This window comes from Pongo abelii, chromosome X (genome assembly GCF_028885655.2).
Source record: "Pongo abelii isolate AG06213 chromosome X, NHGRI_mPonAbe1-v2.0_pri, whole genome shotgun sequence".
Taxonomy (NCBI): Eukaryota; Metazoa; Chordata; class Mammalia; order Primates; family Hominidae; genus Pongo; species Pongo abelii.
The window spans coordinates 49,252,844-49,275,826 of record NC_072008.2 but is presented as its reverse complement, the minus strand read 5'-3'; the positions used below and the strand labels follow the sequence as shown (position 1 = coordinate 49,275,826).

Below are 22,983 nucleotides of genomic sequence, written 5' to 3'. Positions count from 1 at the left end.
GGGTATGCTTATCTCTTTTGCTCAATGCTGTCTCTCCAGTGCCTGGAACAGGGCCTGGCACATAGTAGGTGCTTAACATACGTATTTTAGTTGACTAAATGGTGGAGGGGGGACAGAAACAGAGGAAATTTGACCTTGTCCCGCCTAACCTGCCACAAGCTATGCTTCAATTGAGATGATTTGGCTTATTTATTTATTTATTTTGTGGAGGTGGGGGGTCTCACTATGTTGCCCAGGCTGGTCTCGAATTCTTTGATCTACTAGATCCAAAGGTAGAAAGTGCTAAATATCCTGAGAGTAAGACTAGAGAAGGCTCTCCTGAAAGAGGTAGTATCGCCTGGTGCTGGTCCTGGAAGGTCTGATGGGAATGAGAGATTCTGGGATTCTGCGAGGCCCAGGAATGGAGGAAACAGCAGGCAGCAGCTGGAGGAGTGAGAAAAGTTAGGAAAGGATGAAGACGATGGCGTCACTGACAAGGAGAAATCTGTCAGGGGCCTTGAATCCCGAGGTGATGACCCTAGATTTGGTGCTCAGAGGTGTCATACCCTGGTCATAGGCCTCCGACTGAACAGCTCAGAGATCTCACACCCTACATAAACACCCATGCATGGCGCCAATACAATAACGAAGACCCCATATTCATTGAGAGGTTATGCATTTATTAGGCCAGCTTTGATGACATACAGATGTGTAGGTTTGGTCCCAAACCTGTCTTGGGTCCCCCCTCAGCAGGATGTGTGAAGTGCCTAAGTCCTCAGTCCTCGGAGATCTCTGGGCCTGGGTGAGGGTTTGCAGGAAGGAAAGGAGAGGGCGACATCAAGGGGGACAGAACGGAGGAGGTCCAGCCTCCATCACGAGGAGATGTAGTTGGACACCTCAATCAGATTTCTGTCGGGGTCTCGGAAGTAGATGGACATAATAGGCCCTTTTGCCCCTGTTCTGGGGACTGGCCCCTCCTCAATAGGGACATCACAAGCCTGAGGTGGGAAGAAAAGACAAAAGTCATTCGTCAAAGTCTGTGTGTGAGACCAAAATTTAATTCCTTTTTTTTTTTTTTTTTTTTTTTGAGACAGAGTCTCGCTCCATCACCCAGGCTGGAGTGCAGTGGTGAGATCTCAGCTCACTGCAACCTCCGCTGCCTCCTAGGCTCAAGCAATTCTCCCACCTCAGCCTCCTGAGTAGCTGGGATTACAGGTGCATGCCACCATGCCCAGCTATTTTTTGTAGAGACGAGTTCTTGCTGTGCTGCCCAGGCTGGTCTCGAACTCCTGACCTCAAGTGATCTGCCTGCCTCAGCCTCCTAAAGTGCTGGAATTACAGGCATGAGCCACTGCGCCTGGCCTGTAAAATTTAATTCCTTATAGTGGCCTAGAAGACCTTAGAACACCGCTGTATCTTTCTGACCTCATCTCCTACCATCCTCCCCTCCATCACTCCGTTCCAGCCACTTATCAGCTATATGGCCTTTGGCACAGTACCTAACTACCCTGTACCTCGGTCTCCTCATCTTTAAAATGGGAAGGATAATAGTACCTAGTATTATCTAGTAAGTGGCAGAACCAGAATTCGAACCTAGGCAGTCTGGGTCAACGACCATACTCTTAACCTCTATGCTTCACCAATTTTACTTCCAAACCAGTCTTTTTCACTGACGCTTCCCAAAGAAGGAGTCTAGGTTATTTGCACAGAATATATATAAGACCTCAATCCGTGTTCTGCAAAAGGGAAACTAATACCCCTTTTATTTATTTATTGTAGAGATGGGGCCTTGCCCTGTCACCCTGACTAGAATGCAGTGGTGCGATCACAGCTCACTACAGCCTCAACCTGGGCTCAAACGATCCTCCCACCTCTTAGCCTCCCAAGTAGCTGAGACTACAGGTACACACCACCACGTCCAGCTATTTTTTTTTCTATTTTATGTAGACACAGGGTCTCGCCATGTTACCCAGGCTGGTGTCAAATTCCTGGGTTCAAGTGATCCTCCCTCCTTGGCCTCCTAAAGCACTGGGATTACAGGCACGAGCCACTGTGCCCCGGCCTTATTTTAATTTTTTAGAGGCAGGGTCTTGCTGTATCACCCAGGCTGGAGTGCAGTGGCGTGATCATAGCTCACTGTAGCCTCCACCTCCTGGGCTCAAGTGATCCTCCCACTTCACCCTCTTGAATAGCTAGGATTACGGGCATGCACTACCACGCCTGGCTACTTTATTTTTTTTTAAGAGATGGGCTCTCACTATGTTGCCCAGGCTGGTCTGGAACTCCTGGCCCAAATGATCCTCCCACTTCAGCCTCCCAAAGTGCTGGGATTACAGGCGTGAGTGACCGTGCCCAACCAATGCCTCTTCTAGATGACATCATTTTAAGTATTACAGAGACACTGGATTAAATAACAACAAATCAGAAATTATTCCCTCTCCAATCTTCTTTCCGTCCTTCTTTTTACACAAGGAAGGTGGATGCTAACAAGTTCTTAGTATCTCTTTAACCACCTGCCATATCTCCCTTTGTAATGTCAGGGCCAGGGAGTACAGGGAACGGAAGTGGCTAGAATCTAATGACATTGTTATGCTTTCATAGCTGTTGGTTTTTACAGTTACTTTTCCTTTATGCCAAGATATAATGGGTTTTTCATGTACTTGGATGAACATTTTCTTTTTATATAAATGTATTTAGGGCTGGGCACGTGCCTCATGCCTGTAATGCCAGCACTTTGGGAGGCCGAGGTGGGCGGAGCCCTTGAGGTCAGGAGTTTGAGACCAGCCTGGCCAATGTGGTGAAACCCCGTCTCTACTAAAACTACAAAAATTAGCCAGGTGTGGTGGCACGCGCCTGTAGTACCAGCAACTTGGGAGGCTGAGGCAGGAGAATCGCTTGAACCCGGGTGGTGGAGGTTGCAGTGAGCCGAGATCACGCCACTACACTCCAGCCTGGGCGACAGAGCAAGATTCTGTCTCAAAAAAAAAAGTATTTAAGTGCATAAATGTAGGTTTTGTTTGTTTGTTTGTTTGTTTTACAATGGGGATGCCCAGTTTCCTTTTTAAACACGTTTATTTACATGAAAAAATTGTCAGTCAAAATAGTACATAACTGTGTGCAGACATTATCTGGTTGTGGTAAAACTTGTTACCTCTCTGGGTCATTCTTCTGTTTTCACTGCATTTGCAGCAGCTTTTGCAAAAAGAAGAGAAGTCCCACTCACCTTGAGGTGCTGGATCATTTCCTCCAAAGGCACCTCTGTGATCAGACATATGTCCAGGGAGCCAGGAACTGGGTGAGCGGCTTTGGGTTCAAATTCCTTTCCCACCTCGTGGAGGTTAAATTTCTGGTCTCCAAAACACAGTGCTTTCCGGTCTTCCTACTTGGTGGGGAGGGGCAGAGAAAACAGCCTAGAATTAAACCTCCAAGATGAGTGTGAGATGAAGCCTTTCCACCTATCCCAACAAGGTTTAAAAAAAATAAAAACTAGAATGGGGCTACTACACAACAGCCCTTTGCCCCACTCAAGGCTCATTCCCTAGAGGCAAGTATACGAGTTTATTTCTCCTTGAAATTATTTTCATGTCTCCAAATAGTGTTTATACCACTCAAGGCAGAGATAGCAATTTGCCTACCCAGTATACATTTCCCCTTTATTTCTTATAAACACAACAGAAATTTCAGTGGGGTCAACTGTGTACCCAACTTTAAAAACCTACATTTCCCAGCATGTCCGGAGGCCACGTTAGCTGGACCGGGCAATGAGATGGGGGCAGAGGTGTGGGTGGGGCTTCGGGGAACCTCCCTACCCCACTGCGCTGGCCCTTATTGCTCATTCACTTCCTCTTGCTTCCTAGCCACTGCCCATGACCTGACTGACTACCTCTGGACTGGTTGTTCAGTGAGACGAAAAGAAAACTCTTGTCTTGTTTAACCCACAGTTAGTTAGTTGAGTTTTCTCCTACGTGCCTCCAAAGTCCCTAACTGATGCACCACTGTTTGTTTATTTATTTATTTATTTATTTATTTATTTATTATTATTTGAGACAGAGTCTTGCTCTGTTGCCCAGGCTGGAGTGCAGTGGCACGATTTTGGCTTACCGCAACCTCCACATCCCTGGTTCAGGTGATTCTTGTGCCTCAGCCTCTGGAGTAGTTGGGACTACAGGCGCATGCTACCATGCCCAGCTAATTTTTATATTTTTAGTACAGATGGCGTTTTGCTGTGTTGGCCAGGCTGGTGTCAAACTCCTGACCTAAGGTGATCTGCCCACCTCAGCCTCCCAAAGTGCTGAGATTACAGGTGTGAGCCACTGTGCCCGGCCTCTTTTTTTTTTTTTTTTGAGACAGAGTCTTGCTCTGTCGCCCAGCCTTCAGTGCAGCGATCACGGCTTACTGCAGCCTCAACCTCCCAGGCTCAAGTGATCCTGCAACCTCAGCCTCTGAGTAGCGGGGACCACAGGCACACCCCACCATGCCTGGCTAATTTTTTTTATTTTTTGTAGAGACCGGGTCTCCCCATGTTGCCCAGGCTGGTCTCGAACTCCTGGCTCAAGTGATCCCCGCCTTGGCCTCCCAAAGTGCTGGGATTACAGATGTGAGCCAGTGTGCCCGGCCGCACCACTGTTTCTTGATTTAGCAACTTGAGATATTTCCTATCACCTCCCTGCTATGATAAATGAGAATTTAGCTCATTCACATTACTACCTCTTCCAATACAATTTGATTATCATTTTTAGTTTCTCTTTTAGCTCCTTAACAATTTTTAAATAACCCATTTGCATGTTTATTTTGTGTATTTATTTTTTTTTTTAAGAGACAGACTCTCGTTCTATCACCCAGACTGGAATGCAGTGGTGCAATCACGGCTCACTGCAGCCTCGACCTCCTGGTCTCAAGCAATCCTCCTGCCTCAGCCTCCTGAGTAGCTGGGATTCCATTACAGGTGCGCACCACCATGCCTGGCTAATTATAAAACTTTTTTTTTTTTTTTTTTTTTTTTTTGTAGAGACAGTAGTCTCAGTATGTTGCCCAGACTGGACTCTAACTCCTGAGCTCAAGCGATCCTCCTGCCTCATCCTCTCAAAAGTGTTGGGATTGCGGGCTGAGCCACCACGCTTGGCTGCAAGTTTATTTTTGTAGATCAACTACAAATTAACTCACAGCCCTGCCATGTTCTTCATGAATCCTCCCTTTCCTGGACCTCTCAACATGTGCCATTTCTTTTTTTCTTTTGCTATCTCTTTTATATCACTATGAATGATACCACATCCATTCAATCAGAAAATGACTTTATTTCACTTTTTTTTTTTTTTTTTTTTTTTTTGAGACAGAGTCTTGCTGTGTCACCCAGGCTGGAGTGCAGTGGCGAGATCTCGGCTCACTGCAACCTCCGCCTCCTAAGTTCAAGTGATTCTCCTGCCTCAGCCTCCCGAGTAGCTGGGACTACAGGTGTGAGCCACCATGCTTGGCTAATTTTTGTAGTTTTAGTAGAGATGGGGTTTCAGCATGTTGTCCAGGCTGGTCTCGAACTCCTGACCTCAAGTGATCCACCTATCTCAGCCTCCCAAAGTGTTGGGATTACAGGCGTGAGCCACCACGTCTGGCCAACTTTATTTCACTTTTGGACTTGAGGATAGTTTGGCTCAGTGTGCAGTTGTAGGTTGCAGCTTATTTTCCCATAGCCTTTTAAATATGTTGCTTCATTGTCTTCTCCAAATGTGGTGTTGCTGTTAAGAAGTCTGATGTTCATCTGCGTTTTATTCTTTGGTTGGTGATACATCCATCTTCCACTACTGCAGCTTTAGGATTTTTCTTAATCCTAATGTTCTGAAATTTCACTCCATTGTGTCCAAGTACAGAGGTTGAGGCATCATACACCTCGTTATCACCATTGGCCCACACAAGGACTATCTCTTGTTTTATTTATCTTTTTCTCTTCATTATCTATTCCCATTTCCACCTTAGGCAACCATTATAATGTGTTTGATGTGTATCCTTTGGTTTTCATAAATTGCTGTAAAAAGTGTGTCACTGTTTTATGTGTGTGTATTGTAAAGGGTAGCATGCTGTAGACCTGATTGTTTCTTCATTTTTCACTCAGCACGTTCTTTTCAAGACCCATCCATGTTGCTGTGTACACATCCAGTCTGATGTTGCATAATACTGCATTTCTGCATAAAGTTCCATGTTAGATTTAACATTTTTAGCCAAATAGAAAAAATTGGCTGGGTGTGGTGGCACGTGCCTACAGTCTCAACTACTCGGGAGGGTGAGGCAAGAGAAGCACATGAGTCTCGGAGGTTGAGGCTGCGGTGAACCGTGATCGCACCACTATACTCCAGCCTGGGCAACAGAGCGAGACCCTGTCTAAAAAAATTTTTCTTCTCCTGTTTGCAATTCCTCAAGCCCTTTCTATTTAAGTTATATGTGTGTGTGGGAGGGGTGTTCACGTGTACTTAATTGTTTTAGAGCGATTTTAGGTCCACAGCAAAATTGAACAGGAGGTATAGGGATATATACACCTTTCCCCCACATATGCACAGCCTCCCCCACTTCTTTTACTTAGTAATATGCATTTAAATTTCCTCCATGTCTTTTCGTGGATTGATAGTCCATTTATTTTATTTAATTAATTTATCTATTTGAGATGGAGTCTTGCTCTGTCGCCCAGGCTGGAGTGTAGTGGTGCAATCTTGGCTCACTGCAACCTCTGCCTCCTGGGTTCATGTGATTCTCCTGCCTCAGCCTCCCGAGTAGCTGGGATTACAGGTGCCCGCCACCACGCCTGGCTAATTTTTGTATTTTTAGTAGAGATGGGGTTTCACCATGTTGGCTAGGCTGGTCTCAAACTCCTGACCTCAGGTGATCCACTCGCCTCAGCCTCCCAAAGTGTTGGGATTACAGGCATGAGCCGCTGCACCTGGCAGATAATCCATTTGTTTTTATCACTGAATGATATTTCATTGTCTGGATGTGCCACAGTTGATATATCCATTCATTTACTGAAGCACATCTTAGTAAGGCATTTTTTGCTTTCTCTGCATTTACCTTTTTTGAAGTTATTCCAAATTCTTAAGGATAGTTCAATCTCTGGAAACCTCTTTTTTTTCCCCCTTGGATCTGTCTTTCCTGGGGTCTTTCTTACACCTGTTCCAAACTGGACTGATTGTTCTCTAAGTACCTTTCTGGGATCTTCCTCTTGGGATCCATTGTGGCCTGACTTCCATGTCTTCCATATTCCCAAATTAGTCATCCAATGTTTTTTTTTTTTGAGATGGAATCTTGCTCTGTCACCCAGGCTGGAGTGCAGTGATGCGATCTCGGCTCACTGCAACCTCTGCCTCCCAAAGTGCTGGGATTACAGGCGTGAGCCACTGTGCCCAGCCAGTCCCCCATTTTGATATAGCATACCCTCAAGTAATTTTCAAAGCAAGTGGGAAATTTTGTAAGACTTCGTATGACTAAGAATGCTTTTATTCTACATTTACCTTTTTGTTTGTTTGATTTTTTTTGATACAGTCTTGCTCTGTCACTCAGACTAGAGTGCTGTAGTGCAATCTCAGCTCACTGCAACCTCTGCCTCCCAGGCTCAAGCAATTCTCATGCCTCAGCCTCCCAAGTAGCTGGGATTACAGGCGTGCACCACCATGCACAGCTAATTTTTGTACTTTTAGTAGAGATGGGCTTTTGCCACGTTGGCCAGGCTGGTCTCAAACTCCTGACCTGAAGTGATCCGCCCACCTCGGCCTCCCAAAGTGCTGGGATTACAGGCATGAGCCACCGCACCTGGCCCCTACATTTACCTTTGGTTAATAGTTTGGTTGGACATAGAATTCTAGGTGGAAAATTTTCCCCTCAGAATCTTGAAGGTGTCCTTTTATCTTTTGGTCTCTGGTCTCTTGGAAAATCTGATATTTGTTTGTTTGTTTTTCCTTTGTAGATAATCTACTTTTTAATCTCTATGAAAGCTCTTAGGATCTACTTTTTCAGTTTGATGTTCTATAATTTCAGAAGGATCCATGTTAAGTGTCAACATGCTGGATACTTGGTTAACCTTTTCCATGTAGAGACTGCAAAGTTATCTTGCATTGTTTCTATGATAATTTCCTCCTCTCTTTTTTCTCCATTCTCTCTCTGGAAGTCCAAATATTCAGAGTTTGAAATCTCCTCTATTGATCTCTTTATATTTTTCTCTCAGATTTCCTGTGGTTTTCCTTTTAGAGTTAAGTTATATGTTAAAGTGTTACCAACAAATTTTAGCTCACCTGAATTTTGGCATTTGGGGAAGTGGTTACCTTAAAAGTCATGACCTCCATGCCCAGGATCTTGGAATAAAACACGGTGGTGTCTTTGATGCTCTTCACCGTCATCACGATGTGGTCAAGTCTACGGATAAGACATGGGGGAGGGGTCTGACTGCTGTCCCTCCATGACTAAAAAAAGAAAAAAAAGTCAGAAGAGACCACATTGCCACTTGTCACGCCTGTGTTTTCTTCTCCCCACCTCCCCCTACCTCCCCAATTGCACTACTTCCTCCTCACGAGTCTTACTGCCCATATGTGGATTCATGAGAGCCCACATGTCTGCCATGACCACTTTCCACTGTTTTCTTGTTCCGTTTCTTTTCTTTTCTTTTTTTTTTCTTTGTTGAGACAGAGTCTCACTCTGTTGCCCAGGCTGGAGGACAGTGGCACAATCTCACCTCACTGCAACCTCCACCTCCCGGCTTCAAGCGATTCTCCTGCTTCAGCCTCCTCAGGAGCTGGGACTACAGGTGTGTGTCACCATGCCCAGCTAATTTTTGTATTTTTAGTAGAGACGGGGTTTCACTATGTTGGTCAGGCTGGTCTTAAACTCAAACTCCTGACCTCAAGTGATCTGCCTGCCTCGGCCTCCCAGAGTGCTGGGATTACAGGGGTGAGCCACCGCACCCGGCCTTCTTGTTCCCTTTCTCCTCTTCCAGAAGTGAAGATTAGGGGAGTGGAGACCAAGACAATGCCCTCCCCTGTTTTCCCCTAAATAGAATTCATCTCTTTTCCAAGAAGTGACAAGACATAGAGGAGGCCCAGTCCTGTGAATTGGCCAGTTTTACCCAGCCCCCTCCTTTCCCATTCTGCAGCTTCAGTCACAGAGAACAGGACAAGAAGGGGGCATCTCAGAAGAAATGAAGGTTTCTGGGCATGCGTGTTTACAGATCCACCTTGACACCCAGAGGGAGGACCACACCCCCACCTTCCACTTTCCCGCCCTCAGCACACTTCCCATCAGATCTTTCTCTTGACTTGAATTATTTAGTAATTTGTATATTTATAGTATCTCTGCTACAGGATTATAAAGCACCTGTGGTCTGGCACTATAGGCAATGGAGTATAATGCTTAAAAGAATAGATTCTTGTGGTGGCACCTGTAATCTCAGCACTTTGGAAGGCTGAGACAGGCAGATCCCTTGAACCTAGGAGTTTGAGATCAGCCTGGGCAACACAGTGAGACCCTGTATCTACAAAAAAATACAAAAATTAGCTAGGTGGGGGGGCGCTCATGTGTACTTCTGGTTACTTGGGGGCCTGAGGTGGGAGGATCACTTGAGCCTGGGAGGCGGAGGTTGCAATGAGCTATGATCACGCAACCGGACTCCTGGGTGACAGAGCAAGACCGTATCTTTAAAAAAAAAAAAAAAAAAAAAAAAGATTCTGGAGCCAGATTGACATTTAAATAATTTCTCTAATTTCTCTGTGCCTTGGTTTCCCCTTTTATAAAATGAGCATGATTTTATACATACAGGATTATTGTGAGAGTTTTAAAAAAGTACTGTTTTTAAGGGCATAGAACAATGCCTGATACATATCAAGTGCTATAAAAGGATTGATGATGATGATGATGTGTGATAATCTTGTTAAAATCTAGACTCCAGTTACAATGACCCTCTATCTCTACAGCCTCATCCATTGCTCTTGAACTCCAATCTACACTGTCCTTTAGCCTGTTCCTCATAAGGACCACCCTTGTACCTTTCATTTCAGGGCCTTTGCAAATGGTAATGCCTGTCTCTCTGACTAGAATGTAAGCTTCATAAGAGCAGGGACTTCTGTCTGTTTTGTTCCCCACTCTTTCCCAAACAACTAGTTCAATCATATTTGTTCAATAAATAAATATCTACTGCAACATCTAGGGACAGTGCTTGGCACAAAGTCTGACTAATTTCTATTCTGTTCGATTCAATTCCATTGGATTCCATTCTATTCTGTTCTACCCTTTGCTATTTTATTATTTTCTATTCCACTGCGTTTAGTTCCATTGAAACCAGCCCATTTTAAACAATTGATTTCACTGAGCTCCAGCTAAAAAAAATCCTGTACCATTCTATTTTCCTGAGTGGAGGAGGCATTAGCAAAGTTGCTGAGTTCTGCTCTCCTGGTGGATACAAAAGATCCACATGGACATAGGAACTGCAGAAAGAGAAAATGACCGACATTTTGGCTCCATTGAAAATAAAGTCGTATGTTGAAAAAAATTTATTAACTTTCTTTTTTAATTCCCTTTTTGAGACAGGGTCTTGCTTTGTTGCCCAGCCTGGAGCACGGTGGCATGATCACAGCTCACTGCAGCCTCAACCTCCTGGACTCAAGCAATCCTCCTACTTCAGCCTCCCTAGTAGCTGGGATTACAGGTGTGTGCCACCATGCCCAACTATTTTTTGTTTTCTTTTTTCATTTTTTTTGTAGAGGTGAGGGCTCACTATGTTTCCCAGGCTGGTCTTGAACTCCTGGGCTCAAGCAATCCTCCCTCCTCAGCCTCCCAGAGTGTTGGGGTTACAGGCATGAACCACTGCACCCAGCCCTTATTAACCTTCTAACATCTGTAGAATCTGTCACAATACCCCATTTACATTCCTGATATTGGCAATCTATATATTTTCTTAATTTCTCGAGAGAAAATAGACATTACTAGTATTTTATTAATCTGTTCAAAGAACCAACTTTTAGCATTGTTGGCTTTATTGTATCTTTGCTTTCTATTTCACCAGTTTCTGCTGTTATAATTTCCTTCCTTCTACTTTCTTAGGTTCCACTTGCCATTCTTTTCCCAGTTTCTTGATAGGGAAGTTCAGGTCATTGATTTTCAACTTTTCTACTTTTCTGATCTGTGCATTTAGACCTACAGATTTCATCTAAGCACTGCTTTGGCCACATCTGCATCATTTTGATAGTCTGTTAGAAGTAAACTCCACCTATTCCTCCCATTATTCAGTTCCCTGCCAGCTTAGATTCACTCCCCAGATCCTGCTTTGCAGACTCGGAGCTCCATCCTTGCAAATTCAAGGATGAGCAGGGATGGCTGTCTTCAAGAACAGGAAGGCCAGCGTGGCTCAGAACCCAAGAGTGAGTGAGAGATGAGTGGGAGGGCAAGGCAGGGTCCGGATCCTGCAGAGTCTTGGAGGTGAAGTTACAAAGCCGCTTTATAAAATGATGATCAAGACATAGTCATTACACAAAGGACTGGGTGCGGTGGCTCACGCCTGTAATCCTAGCACTTTGGGAGGCCAAGGTGGGTGGATTACATGAGGTCAGGAGTTTGAGACCAGCCTGGCCTACATGGTGAAATCCTGTCTCTATTAAAAATACAAAAATTAGCTGGGCATGGTGACGTGCACCTGTAATCCCCTACTCGGGAGGCTGAGGCAGGAGAATCGTTTGAACCTGGGAGGCAGAGGTTGCAGTGACCTGAGGTCACACCACTGCACTCCACCCTGGGCGACAAGAGGAAACCTCGGTCTCCAAAAAAAAAAAAAAAAAAAAAGACATAGTAATCACACAAGGCTTACTGTGTGCCAAGCCCTGTTTTACACACTCTACAAAAATATAATCCATTTTATTTCTCACCACAGCATATAAAATCCCTATAGTCAGAGTGCCCGGAACACCATGTCCTTCCTCCTTTGGCCTCCTCTACAGGGAAGTGCTCTGTCTTCCTACAGGGTCCTCTTCAAGGTCCCCTTCAGGTTGCCAGGGGCCTCTGAATTCCTCTCCTAAAGCTCAAGGTCAGTGCTGTGTTTCCTAGCCTCTCTCCACATGGCCTTAATCATGACAGCTTTGGGGGCACCCTGCATGAACCACCTTTGTATCTCTCCACCTGTCCCTGGCTAAACTGGGGGAGGAGCCAGCCCTCAGCCCCAGCCCAGCCCTGCACACCTGAGCACAGGGCCCTCCATGGCTTAGAGCCGGGCCTTTCCATGGGCCTCTGCTGCCCTCTGCTTGTCTCTGAAAGAGAAAGGGAGAGAGGAGGACAGGAAATGGGAGCCCGCAGAGAAGGGAAACAGGTTACTAGACCAGCTTCAGTGCCAACACCCTTGCCCCAGATCCCCAGGGGCCATCTTGTTCACCTGTTTCTCCGAAGTCCTGCCCCACATCTTGACTGGCAGCCTGGAGGGCAGACGGCGCAGCATGGCAGGGTAGGCGTCTTTGCCCAGGGTCCTCCCGACAATCCTCTGGCTCAGCGCCTGGAGATCAAGGGACAGGAATGGGAGGGCACAGGCTAGAGGACTGTGGGAGGTGACAAAGGTAGGTGGTGCAAATGGAAGGACTTTGACGTTAAATTCAGGGCCTCAAAATTGAAAGCTTAAGGTGGATGTGTGTAAGGGATTACTTCTTGTTAACACTGAAGGCTGGGTGCGGTGGTTCATGCCTGTAATCCCAGCACTTTGGGAGGACAAGGCACATGGATCACCTGAGGTCAGGAGTTCGAGACCAGCTTGGACAACATAGCAAAACCCTATCTTTACTAAAAATAGAAAACATTAGCCAGGCATGGTGGCGGGCGCCTGTAATCCCAGCTACTTGGGAGGCTGAGGCAGGAGAATCACTTGAATCCGGGAGGCAGAGGTTGCAGTGAGCCGAGATGGTGCCATTGCACTCCAGCCTGGGCGACAGAGCGAGACTCCATCTCAATAATAATAATAATAATACTGAAAAACCACCAAGTATTAAGGGGATCTTTATTCTAGGGTGTGATGCCTCTGGTCTACTTAGGGGTATGTCTTCAAAGTGTGAGATCTGTGAGCTGTTTGAAAGTGTGTGTCAGGGGTGTGAAGTTGTGAGCTATCTGAGTTAGAGTACGACTGCTCTGACCTATTAGGTGTCTGTTTCCAAGCCAAGATCCCTGAACTCTTGAGTTCTGAGCCCCTTGGCCAAGCACGGTGGCTCACACCTGTAATCCCAGCACTTTGGGAGGCCAAGGTGGACGGATTACTAGAGGCTGGGAGTTCGAGACCAGCCTGGCCAACATGGTAAAGCTCCATCTCTACTAAAAATACAAAAATTACCCAGGCATGGTGGTGCGCACCTATAGTCCCAGCTATTCAGGAGCCTGAGGCAGGAGAATAGTTTGAACCCAGGAGGCGGAGGTTGCAGTGAGCTGAGATCACACCATTGTACTCCAGCCTGGGTGATAGAGTGAGACTCTGTTTAAAAAAAAAAAAAAAAAGTTCTGAGCCCCAGGGTGTGATGTTCCTGAATTATTTTGGGGGATGAGTTTTGGGGGATGAGATTTGCAGTCTTCCTCCTCCTCCCCGCTCACCCTTCACTCACCCTCACCTTCTGCTGCTGAGAGTCAGAGAACATTCATCAGCCCAGTTGCTGTTCACTTTACCCTGAGCAGAGCTCCCCCATCTCTCTTACAGGTTACTTGTCTGGCCCCTGAAGCATGTGAGTTTGAGATTTTTGTTTCTAGTTATCCCCAACACAAACACTTTGTTTTGTGGATATTGTTTTGTTTTTGTTTTTTTGAGACAGTGTCTCACTTTGTCACCCGTGCTGGAGCCCACTGGTGCCATGATGGCTCAGTGCAGCCTCAAACTCCTGGGCTCAAGGGATCCTCCTGCCTCAGCCTCCTGGGTAGCTGGGACTACAGGTGTGTGTCACCACGCCTGGCTAATTTTTGTATTTTTAATAGGGATGAGGTCTTGCTATGTTGCCTACAATTGGCCTGCTTTGGCCTCCTGAAGTGTTGGGATTACAGGCGTGAGCGACCGCGCCTGGCCAGATATTGTTTTTAAGCATATGATTTTCCTTTAAAAAGAGTTACACAAATAATATGTGAATACAGGTTTGTATAAAAGATTTGAAAAACAGGCTGAAGGTGGTGGCTAACACCTGTAATCCTAGCACTTTGGGAGGCTAAGGTGGGTGGATCAATTGAGGTCAGGAGTTCAAGACCAGCCTGGCCAATATGGTGAAACCCCATCTCTACTAAAAATACAAAAATTAGCTGGGCATGGTGGCACGCAGCTGTAATCCCAGCTACTTGGGAGGCTGAGGCACAAGAATCACTTGAACCCAGGAGGCAGAGGTTGCAGTGGGCTGAGATCATGCCACTGTACTCCAGCCTGGATGACAGAAGGAGACTCTTTCTCTTGAAAAAAAAAAAAAAAAGATTTGAACAACACATCAATACATGGACTCTAGCAATCATCTCTACCCCCATTCCCCAAAAATGACCACTGGGGTCAGATTCTGGTGTTTCCTTCCAGATACAGTTCCCTGTGTTTCCATAGTGTGTGTGTGTGCACACTACACACATGCACTAGGTCACTGTAACAGACTCCCCCTTGCTTTTCCCTGCCTATAGCACATCCTGTAGAAGGTAACCCCCACCCCTGCAGGTACATACAAGTCCCATCCATTCTGTGTCACGTCCAGTGGGCACTCTGTGCTGTAACATGAACCCTCATTATTCGTTTCACTCTGCAATAGTCCTTGGGTATCAGTGAACACTTACAAGATTTTTCTGGTTGTTTGCTCCTACCAGCCTTGTTCCCACAGCTCTGTGCACATGTCTGAGTACTAGAATTAGAAGTGGAATTGCTGGGTGTATTAGAGTTCTCTGGAGAAACAGAACCAGTAGGAGAAACAGATCCAATATGTAATATATTACAAGGATTGGCTCGTGTGATTTTGGAAGCTGAGAAGTTCCACAATATGCCATCAGCAAGCTGGAGACCCAGGACAGCCAGTGGTGTTGTTCTGAGAACCAAAGGGCTGATGGTGTTGGCTGGGCATGGTGTCTCACACCTGTAATCCCAGCACTTTGGGAGGCCAAGGTGGTTGGATCACTTGAGATCAGGAATTCAAGACCAGCCTGGCTAACATGGCAAAACCCCATCCCTACTAAATACAAAAATTATCTGGGCGTGATGGCGCATGCCTCTAGTCCTAGCTACTTGAGAGGCTGAGGCAGGAGAATCGCTTGAACTTGGGAGGTGGAGATTGCAGTGAGCTGAGATTGTGCCACTGCACTTCAGCCTGGGTGACAGAGCAAGACTCTGTCTCTAAAAAACAAAACAAAACAAAACAAAAAAAACAAAGGGCTGATGGTATAAGTACCAGCCAAGGACAAAGGACTGGTGTTCCACCTCAAGCAGTCATGCAGAGAGCAAATTCCACCTTCCTCCATCTTTTTGTTCTATTCCAACCTTCAGTGGATTGGGCGATGCCCATTTACAATGGGCAGAGCCATCTGCCTTACTCAGTCCAACAATTCATATGCTAACCTCATCTGGAAACACCCTCACAGATCCACCCAGAAATAATATTCAACAGGGCACCCTGTGTCCCTATCAAGTTGACACATAAAATTTACCATTACAAGTCCACCCCTTGTTAACTGTCCTTTTCCACTGTCCTTCAGAGATGTCTCAGAAAGGGGCCATAGTGCTTCAGCTGTCCACTTTCAGAGCGTGCCTGCGTAACATGCAGAATCATCTGTAAACCAGGCCCAAGTCTTCTCTTCCTCTGTCAACTAATTGTAGGGAACTCCCGATGAGGCCACAGGTGCAGGCTGGGAGAAAGGAGGCAGAGTAGAAGGAGTGGGGACCATGGGCATTTAGGCCTCTTCCTCATGTAACTTACTTGTGTCTTCAGGGCCTGCTTAGGCCCCATCACATATTTCCCATTTCCATTCGACGATGGAGCGCTGCTGGACACACCGACTCTTGGTTAGTCAGGAAACACTCGGTTCATGATGGGCAGGAATGATGTAACTTGGTGGCCCATGGTCAAGTATTTAGTTTCTACTAAGACCCAGTAGCAGACCAAGAGCTGTTTCTCTTTCTCTCTCTTTTTTTTGTTTTTTGTTTTTTTGAGACAGGGTCTCACTTTGTCACCCAGGCTGGACTGCAGTGGCACAATTACAGCTCACTACAGCCTCGACCTCCTGGGCTCAAGCGATCTTCCCACCTCAGCTTCCTGAGTAGGTGGGACTACAGGCATGCACCACCCCACCCAGCTATTAATAATTTTTGTATTTTTTTGTAAAGATGGATTTTTGCCATGTTGCCCAGGGTGGTCTCCAACTCCTGTGCTCGAGAGAGATGTGCTGGCCTCAACCTCCCAAAGTGCTGGGATTAAGGAGTGATCCACCACGCCCAGCCAAGAGCTGTTTCTCAAAAGGAGGGTAGTTATCTGCAGAGAATAGCAGGGCTTTGCTCCAAAATCCTAAAGGAGGCTCACCAAATTTCATTTGGGGGGCTGAGACAGGTGGATTGTCTGAGCCCAAGAGTTCGAGACCAGCCTTGGGAACATGGGGAAACCCTATCTCTACAAAAAAATACAAAAGTTAGCCAGATGTGGTGGTGCACACCTGCAGTCAGTCCCAGCTACTAGGGAGGCTGAAGTGGGAGGATCACTTGAGCCTGAAAGGTCAAGGCTGCAGTGAGCTGTGATTGTGCCACTGCACTGCAGCCTGGGTGACAGAGCAAGACCCTGTCTCAAAAAATAAAATAAAACAAAATCTTAAAGGGCTAGGCTATGACTAACCTATAGCGGCCTGCCAAGAGCTCCAAACAGTATCCCTATCTGCCACTGTCACTTCAAGCACCACTGGATCTCCTGGGTCCTATGGCCCAAGTGGCAAAGCAGCTTGCACAGCAGCCTAGACGTTGCAGAGCCTTCTCCTGTTCTGGGCCCCACACAAAACTTGCAGCTTTTCAGGTCATTTGGTAAACAGGCCTGTGTAACATACCCAAATGAGGAATGTGTTGCTTCCGAAATCCAAATAGGCGTGCTAGGCATTGTGCCTCTTTTTTGGTTGTAGGAGGGGCCAGATGCAACCACTTATCCTTCACCTTAGAAGGAATATATTGGCTGGGCGCGGTGGCTCACGCCTGTAATCCCAGCACTTTGGGAGGCTGAGGCTGGCGGATCATGAGGTCAGGAGTTCGAGACCAGCTTGACCAACGTGGTGAAACCCCATCTCTACTAAAAATACAAAAATTAGCTGGGCATGGTGGCGTGCACCTGTAATTCCAGCTACTCAGGAGGCTGAGGCAGGAGAATCGCTTGAACGGGGAGGCGGAGGTTGCAGTGAGCCGAGATTGCATCATTGCACTCCAGCCTGGGTGACAGAGCGAGACTCCATCTCAAAAAAAAAAAAAAAAAAAAAAAGGAATATGTTGAAAGACCTCACACCACTGGACTCCTAGAAATTTCACTGAGGTAGAAGGTTCCTGAATTTTTGTTGAATTTATTTCCTACCCTCTGACACAGAAATTTCTCACCAATAAGTCTAGAGTAGTTGCTACTTCTTGCTCACTATGTCTACTCAGCATAATATCATCAGTGTCATGGGCCAGTGTGATACCTGTGGAAGGGAAAGGCAATCAAAGTCCTTGTGGACTAAATTGTGACATAGGGCTGGAGAGTTGATTGATAGACCACTGAGGCAGGATAGTGACAGTACAGCTGGCCTTGCCAGTTGAAAGCAAAGTGCTTCTGGTAGCCTTATGGACAGGGATGGAGAAAAAAGGCATTTGCCAGATCAAATAACTGCACACCAGGTACCAAGGGATGTGTTAATTTGCTCAAGCAATGCAACCACCTCTGGTATAGCAGCTGCAGTTGGAATTACCATCTAGTTAAGCTTACGTTAAGCTTAAGTCATCACTTGGCTAATCCACTGTCATTTTGCAAGATCCATCTGTCTTCTGCATAGGCCAAATAGGAGAGTTGAATGAGGTTGTGGTAGGAATCACCACCCCTGCTTCCTTGAAGTCCTCTGCAATCCCTCCAGAAATGCAGCAGGTCCCCTTCATTCTGTATCACGTCCAGCAGGTGCTCTGTGGAGCGATATGAACCTCCATCATTCATTTCACTCTGCAACAGTCATTCTCTATAAATGGACATTTACAAGGTTTTTCTGATCTGCTCCCATCAGCCTTGTGCACACAGCTTTGTGCACATGTGTGAGTGTTAGAGTTAGAAGTGGAATTGCTCAGGCCAGGTGCAGTGGCTCATGCCTGTGATTCTAGCACTTTGGGAGGCTGAGGCAGGCGGATCACCTGAGGTCAAGAGTTCAAGACCAGCCTGACCAACATGGTGAAACCTCGTCTCTACTGAAAATACAAAAATAAGCCGGGCGTGGTGGCAGGCACCTGTAATCCCAGCTACTCAGGAGGCTGAGGCAAGAGAATTGCTTGAACCTAGGAGGTGGTGGTTGCAGTGAGCCAAGATCGTATCATTGTACTCCAGCCTGGACAACAGGGCAAAAACTCCGTCTAAAAAAAAAAAAAAAAAAAAAAGTGGAATTGCTGGATCAAATTTCATTCATTCAACAAAGACCTAATGTGTGTGTACTGTGTGCCCAGCGCTGTTCTAAGTGCTGGCTAGACAACAGAAAATAAGGCAGACAAATGTCCCTGCCCACATGGAGCTGGGGGTAGTGGGGAGAGTGTCCAATATTGATTTCTGTAGATGCTTCACAAAGTCCTGGAAGGTTTTACTCTCATCAGGAATGCATTTCGTGACTTCCTCCCCACTAGTCTCTATGGGGTGGGGCCTGCAGCAGGGGGTTGGCTTCCTTGATCTTTGCTCCCTACAAGCTGTGCAGGGTCTGATGCTGGGACGGTCCATTTGGGGATGTGCATGCGCATATATGTGTATGCAGGTGGGCACCTGTGTGTGTACATGTGGTTGGGAAGTAGGGGATGGAAATTGAATGGTCCACTGGAGAGACAGAGGGGCAATAGGAGTAGAAGAGACCACTTAATGGTGTTGGAGGGAGCTTGGGACAAAATGATCAATTGAATTGAGGCATGAACAGCCCCTCACAGGTCGCACCACAGAGGGTGTGCGCGAGTGGCGGTGGTGAGGAACTTAGTACTGTCTTGGAACCTGCTGTTGTGCAATTGTTGTGTGGATACTCCTGGGATCGATCACACGACTGTTGTGTAGACAACCTTGCAGTCATAAAGAGGGGTGTGGGTAATCCTGGAGTCACAGAGTGGGGTGTGAGCACTCCTGGGGTCACACAGATAGAAGTGTGAATGCCACCTGAGGCAGCACACACTGGCACGTGGACAGCTGTGGGTTACTCAGATGGGGTTCCTGACATTCCAGGAGTCTCACACACACTGCAGAGCGGACACTCCAGGAATCACACACACTGGAGAATGCACACTTTCGGGGTCACACAGAGGGGGATACAGGCACTTCTGGGGTCAGATTGACTAGGGTGTCAACACTCTTGTTGTCAAACTGAGGGGTGGGCAGTCTTGGGGTCTCAATGATTGGAGTGTGGACATTCCCAGGGTCACATAGATTTGTATGTGGACACTTCCCACGTAGACTGGGGAGCGGACACTCCTGAGTCATCCGGACTGGCTAGTGGACATTCTTAGGGTCACATACACCAGGATGTGGACATCCTAAAGGTCAGATAGTCTGGGGTGTGCACATCCCTGGGTTCACACAGATTGGAATGTAGAGCCTCTTGGGGCCTCTCATGCTGGAATGTGGCCACTCCTGGGCTCATACAGCCTGAGGTGTGGGCAACTGTGAGGTCACCTAGAGTGCTGGCCGGTCACAAAGATGGGGGTTTCGACATCCCTAGAGTCACTCAGACTGGACTGTGGACAGACTTGGGGTCATATAGACAGAGGTGTGAACACTCCAAAGGCCACCCATACTGGAGAGTGGACACTTCCAGGGTCACACAGGGGGTTTGGGACACTCCTAATATTAAACACACTGGGCGGCAGGCACCCCTGAAATCACACATTGTGGACCAGATACTCCTAGTGTTACACAGACTGGGGTGTGGACACTCCTGGGGCCACAGTGACTAAGGGGGAGACAGTCCTGTGGTCACATAGGCTGTGTTATGAACATTCCTGCAATCTCAGTTTTAGGGAAGTGGATATTCCTGTGGTCCGAAAAAAAAAATGATGAATTGGCACCCCTGGGGTCACAGACTGAGGTGTGGATGCTGCCGTGGTCACCCAGGATAGTCATGGACACTCCTCGGTATGCAGATTTGGGAGTAGATACTGCTGAGGTCACAGCAGCTGCAGTGTGGGGCGGCCCTCGGGTTACACAGACTGGAATGTGAATTATCCTGGGGTCACACAGATCAGGTGTGAACATCGCTGGGGTCTTGTAAATGGAGTAACACACCCTGGGCAGTGTGCCTCCTGGGATCACGTAGGAAGGGCAGCAGGCTGTCATGGGGTACTACACATGGGGGGTCAGCACTCCCGTGGGTCACTCACATGGGGGTTTGAACACTCACACACACTGAGTTGTAGACCTTCCTGGGGTCACACAGACTGGCTGTATACTGCTGGTGTCACACAACTTTGGAGGTAGGCACTCCTGGGGCCACACATACTGGCATGTGGACACAACTGTAGTCACACAGATAGGGGTTTAGACACTCCTAGAGCCACACACCCTGTGGTGGGGACACCTCTGTCATCATAAGAGTGTGAACACTTGTGTCGTACAGACTGGTAAGTGGACACTCCTGGGGTCAGACAGACTGTGGGGTGGACAGCTGTGCTGTCACACAGAATGAAGAGAGGGTGCCCCTGGGGTCACACACATTGGGGAAGGAATGATGCTGGAGGTGCACATTCAGGAGTCACTGACGAAAGGGGGGAAAGTTTGAATATCACCTAAGCAGTGCACATGACACATGGGTTCTAGAATGTGGGCTTCACTTTTCATCAACGTGGAAGACCCACAGCCTGCCTCTTTTCATGGACATTGAGGATACCGGAGGAAGAGAAACATCTGGAATCTATTGCTGGGAAGGTCTGCAGTGCCTGGGACTTTGGGCTTTTCACTGCTCTTCAGAACTGATTCTACTCAGTTGCTTTTTTTTTTTTTTTAATCTGTTAAATGGGGATCACTGGCTTCCTGCTTCCCTCACTAGGACGTTTTGAGGATGAGGTGAAGTTCTCAGGTTAAAACTGCTTTATAAAGTAAAGCACCCTCTGGATGAGGAGGCCTGAGACTCTTCCTAAAATTCAAAGCAGTGAGCTGGCTGATCAAGGTGGCGTCAGGCCAGGAGCTGGAAGAGTGGACACCTAGTTTGTGATCACGATAACGAATCTAGCTAAGGGACCTGGAGTGAGTCCGTTGCCTGCACTGAGCGTCAGGTTCCTGATCAGTAATATGGGGATGATACCCATCTGACAGGGTGTCACAGTGATGTTTGCCTGCTCCCAAAAGTCACGCACGTTGAGCTGTTGCAAAATAGCTGTCCAGCCAGAAGTTCCACTTCCCACTGTCCCTTGCCCCTGGGTGGGGCCATGCGACCAGTTCTCCCAAATGGAACTTGAGCTAAAATGGTTTGTGTCCTTAAGAAGCAGTAGTGCTTTCCCTATTGCTCTTTGTCTATGTTTTGGAGGTCTTGAGCCCAAGTGGAGGGTGATGAGGCCACAGTGTCCAAGGAGGCTGGAGTCCTTAGCCCCCACATGGAAGTCCGCTCATCAACCAGGAACACCCACAGCAGTCTGTGATGAGAGTGAGAAATAAACTTTTATTAGCGTGTGAAGCCATGGCGTTGTCGGGTTGGTTTGTTACTGCAGGAGAAGGAATTCCTCAATGCAGTGGATCAAATCCTATGTGGAGAAGCTCTCTGCACACTGGGAAGCTCAGGGACAGGGAAGCATTCTTCCAGAAGGACCTCCTGGCTTCCAGGAGATGGCTCTTTCCTCTACTGCAGGAAGAGCTCTGTCCAGGGTGAAGGGAACCAGGCCAGAGCAGAGTGGTAACCAGGAGAGCGTCTGCACCTCCAACCTGGACACTGGCTCCATTGTGGGAGGCTCCTGGATGTGGGACCCTGTTCTTCAGAGATCCAGAGGTGAATGAGGTACTGCTTGGTGCTGACGCTTGGCTTGGCTCTGGTAACAGGCTTCAGGGTACATCTGGTAGAACTCAGCCACTCCTTTCCATAAACAGATCCAAGATAGCTTTGGTTTCACTAAATGTTTCCAGCAGACGATTTCTTGTCTCCTTAGAATGGAGGCACTTTCTGTTGAGTAACAGAGACCTACCATGCTTCTTCCCCATCCATTGCTGGCCCCAGCACATCTCCCAGGACAAAGCCCAGAGAACCAGAGAGGCAGCAGCCAGGGCTTCCCAAACCATGGCCACCTTCAGGGCCAGTTGGTGTTCCTGCAAACACAGGCCCACCAATGTGCTGGGACAGCGCTTGTTTAGCAGATGCATTTCTTTCTCCTCCTCCCCATTTAAAAAATTGTGGTGAAATACATATGACAAAATTTATCACTATAATCATTTTAAGTGTACCATTCAGTGGTATTAAATACACTCATAATATTGTGCAACCATCACCACCATCCATTTCCAGAACTCTTCTTCTCTTGTAAAATTGAAACTCTGTACCCAACAACTCCCCATTCTTTCCTCCCACAAGCCTCTGTCAACCACCATTCTACTTTCTGTTTCTGTGATGTTTTTTCTTTTTAAGACATGGTCTCACTCTGTCACCCAGCACAAAGCGCAGTGGCACTATCACAGCTCACTGCAGCCTTGAACTCCCGGACCCAAGCAATCCTCCTACCTCAGCCTCCTGAGCAGCCAGGCCCACAGGTGTATGCCACCATGCCTGGCTAATTTTTTTCTTTTTCTTTTTTTTTTTTTTTGAGATGGAGTCTCCCTCTGTTGCCTAGGCTGGAGTGCAGTGGCATGATATCGGCTCACCACA

The 22,983-nt window shown here is 47.1% G+C and overlaps 1 protein-coding gene across 1 annotated transcript; it reads right to left on the bottom strand.

The window, feature by feature from the left end:
- Positions 1-651: 651 nt before the first annotated feature.
- On the bottom strand, positions 652-12,482 carry GLOD5 (glyoxalase domain containing 5). Its single transcript, XM_002831623.4, has 4 exons — positions 12,362-12,482; positions 8,277-8,414; positions 3,203-3,358; positions 652-977 (listed from the first exon to the last, which is right to left on the bottom strand). Exons 1-4 carry the CDS (start codon positions 12,422-12,424, stop codon positions 852-854), a joined length of 483 nt encoding a protein of 160 aa, XP_002831669.2. The 5' UTR covers positions 12,425-12,482; the 3' UTR covers positions 652-851.
- Positions 12,483-22,983: the final 10,501 nt, after the last annotated feature.

Coding starts and splice junctions, on each gene's coding strand:
- GLOD5 (XM_002831623.4), bottom strand. CDS start 12,424: ATGCTGCGCCGTCTGCCCTCCAGGCTGCCAGTCAAGATGTGGGGCAGG. Junction 8,415..12,361: donor GCAGGACTTCGGAGAAACAG/GTGAACAAGATG, acceptor TTCTTTTTTTAG/TCATGGAGGGACAGCAGTCA. Junction 3,359..8,276: donor TGGAGGTCATGACTTTTAAG/GTAACCACTTCC, acceptor CCCACCAAGTAG/GAAGACCGGAAAGCACTGTG.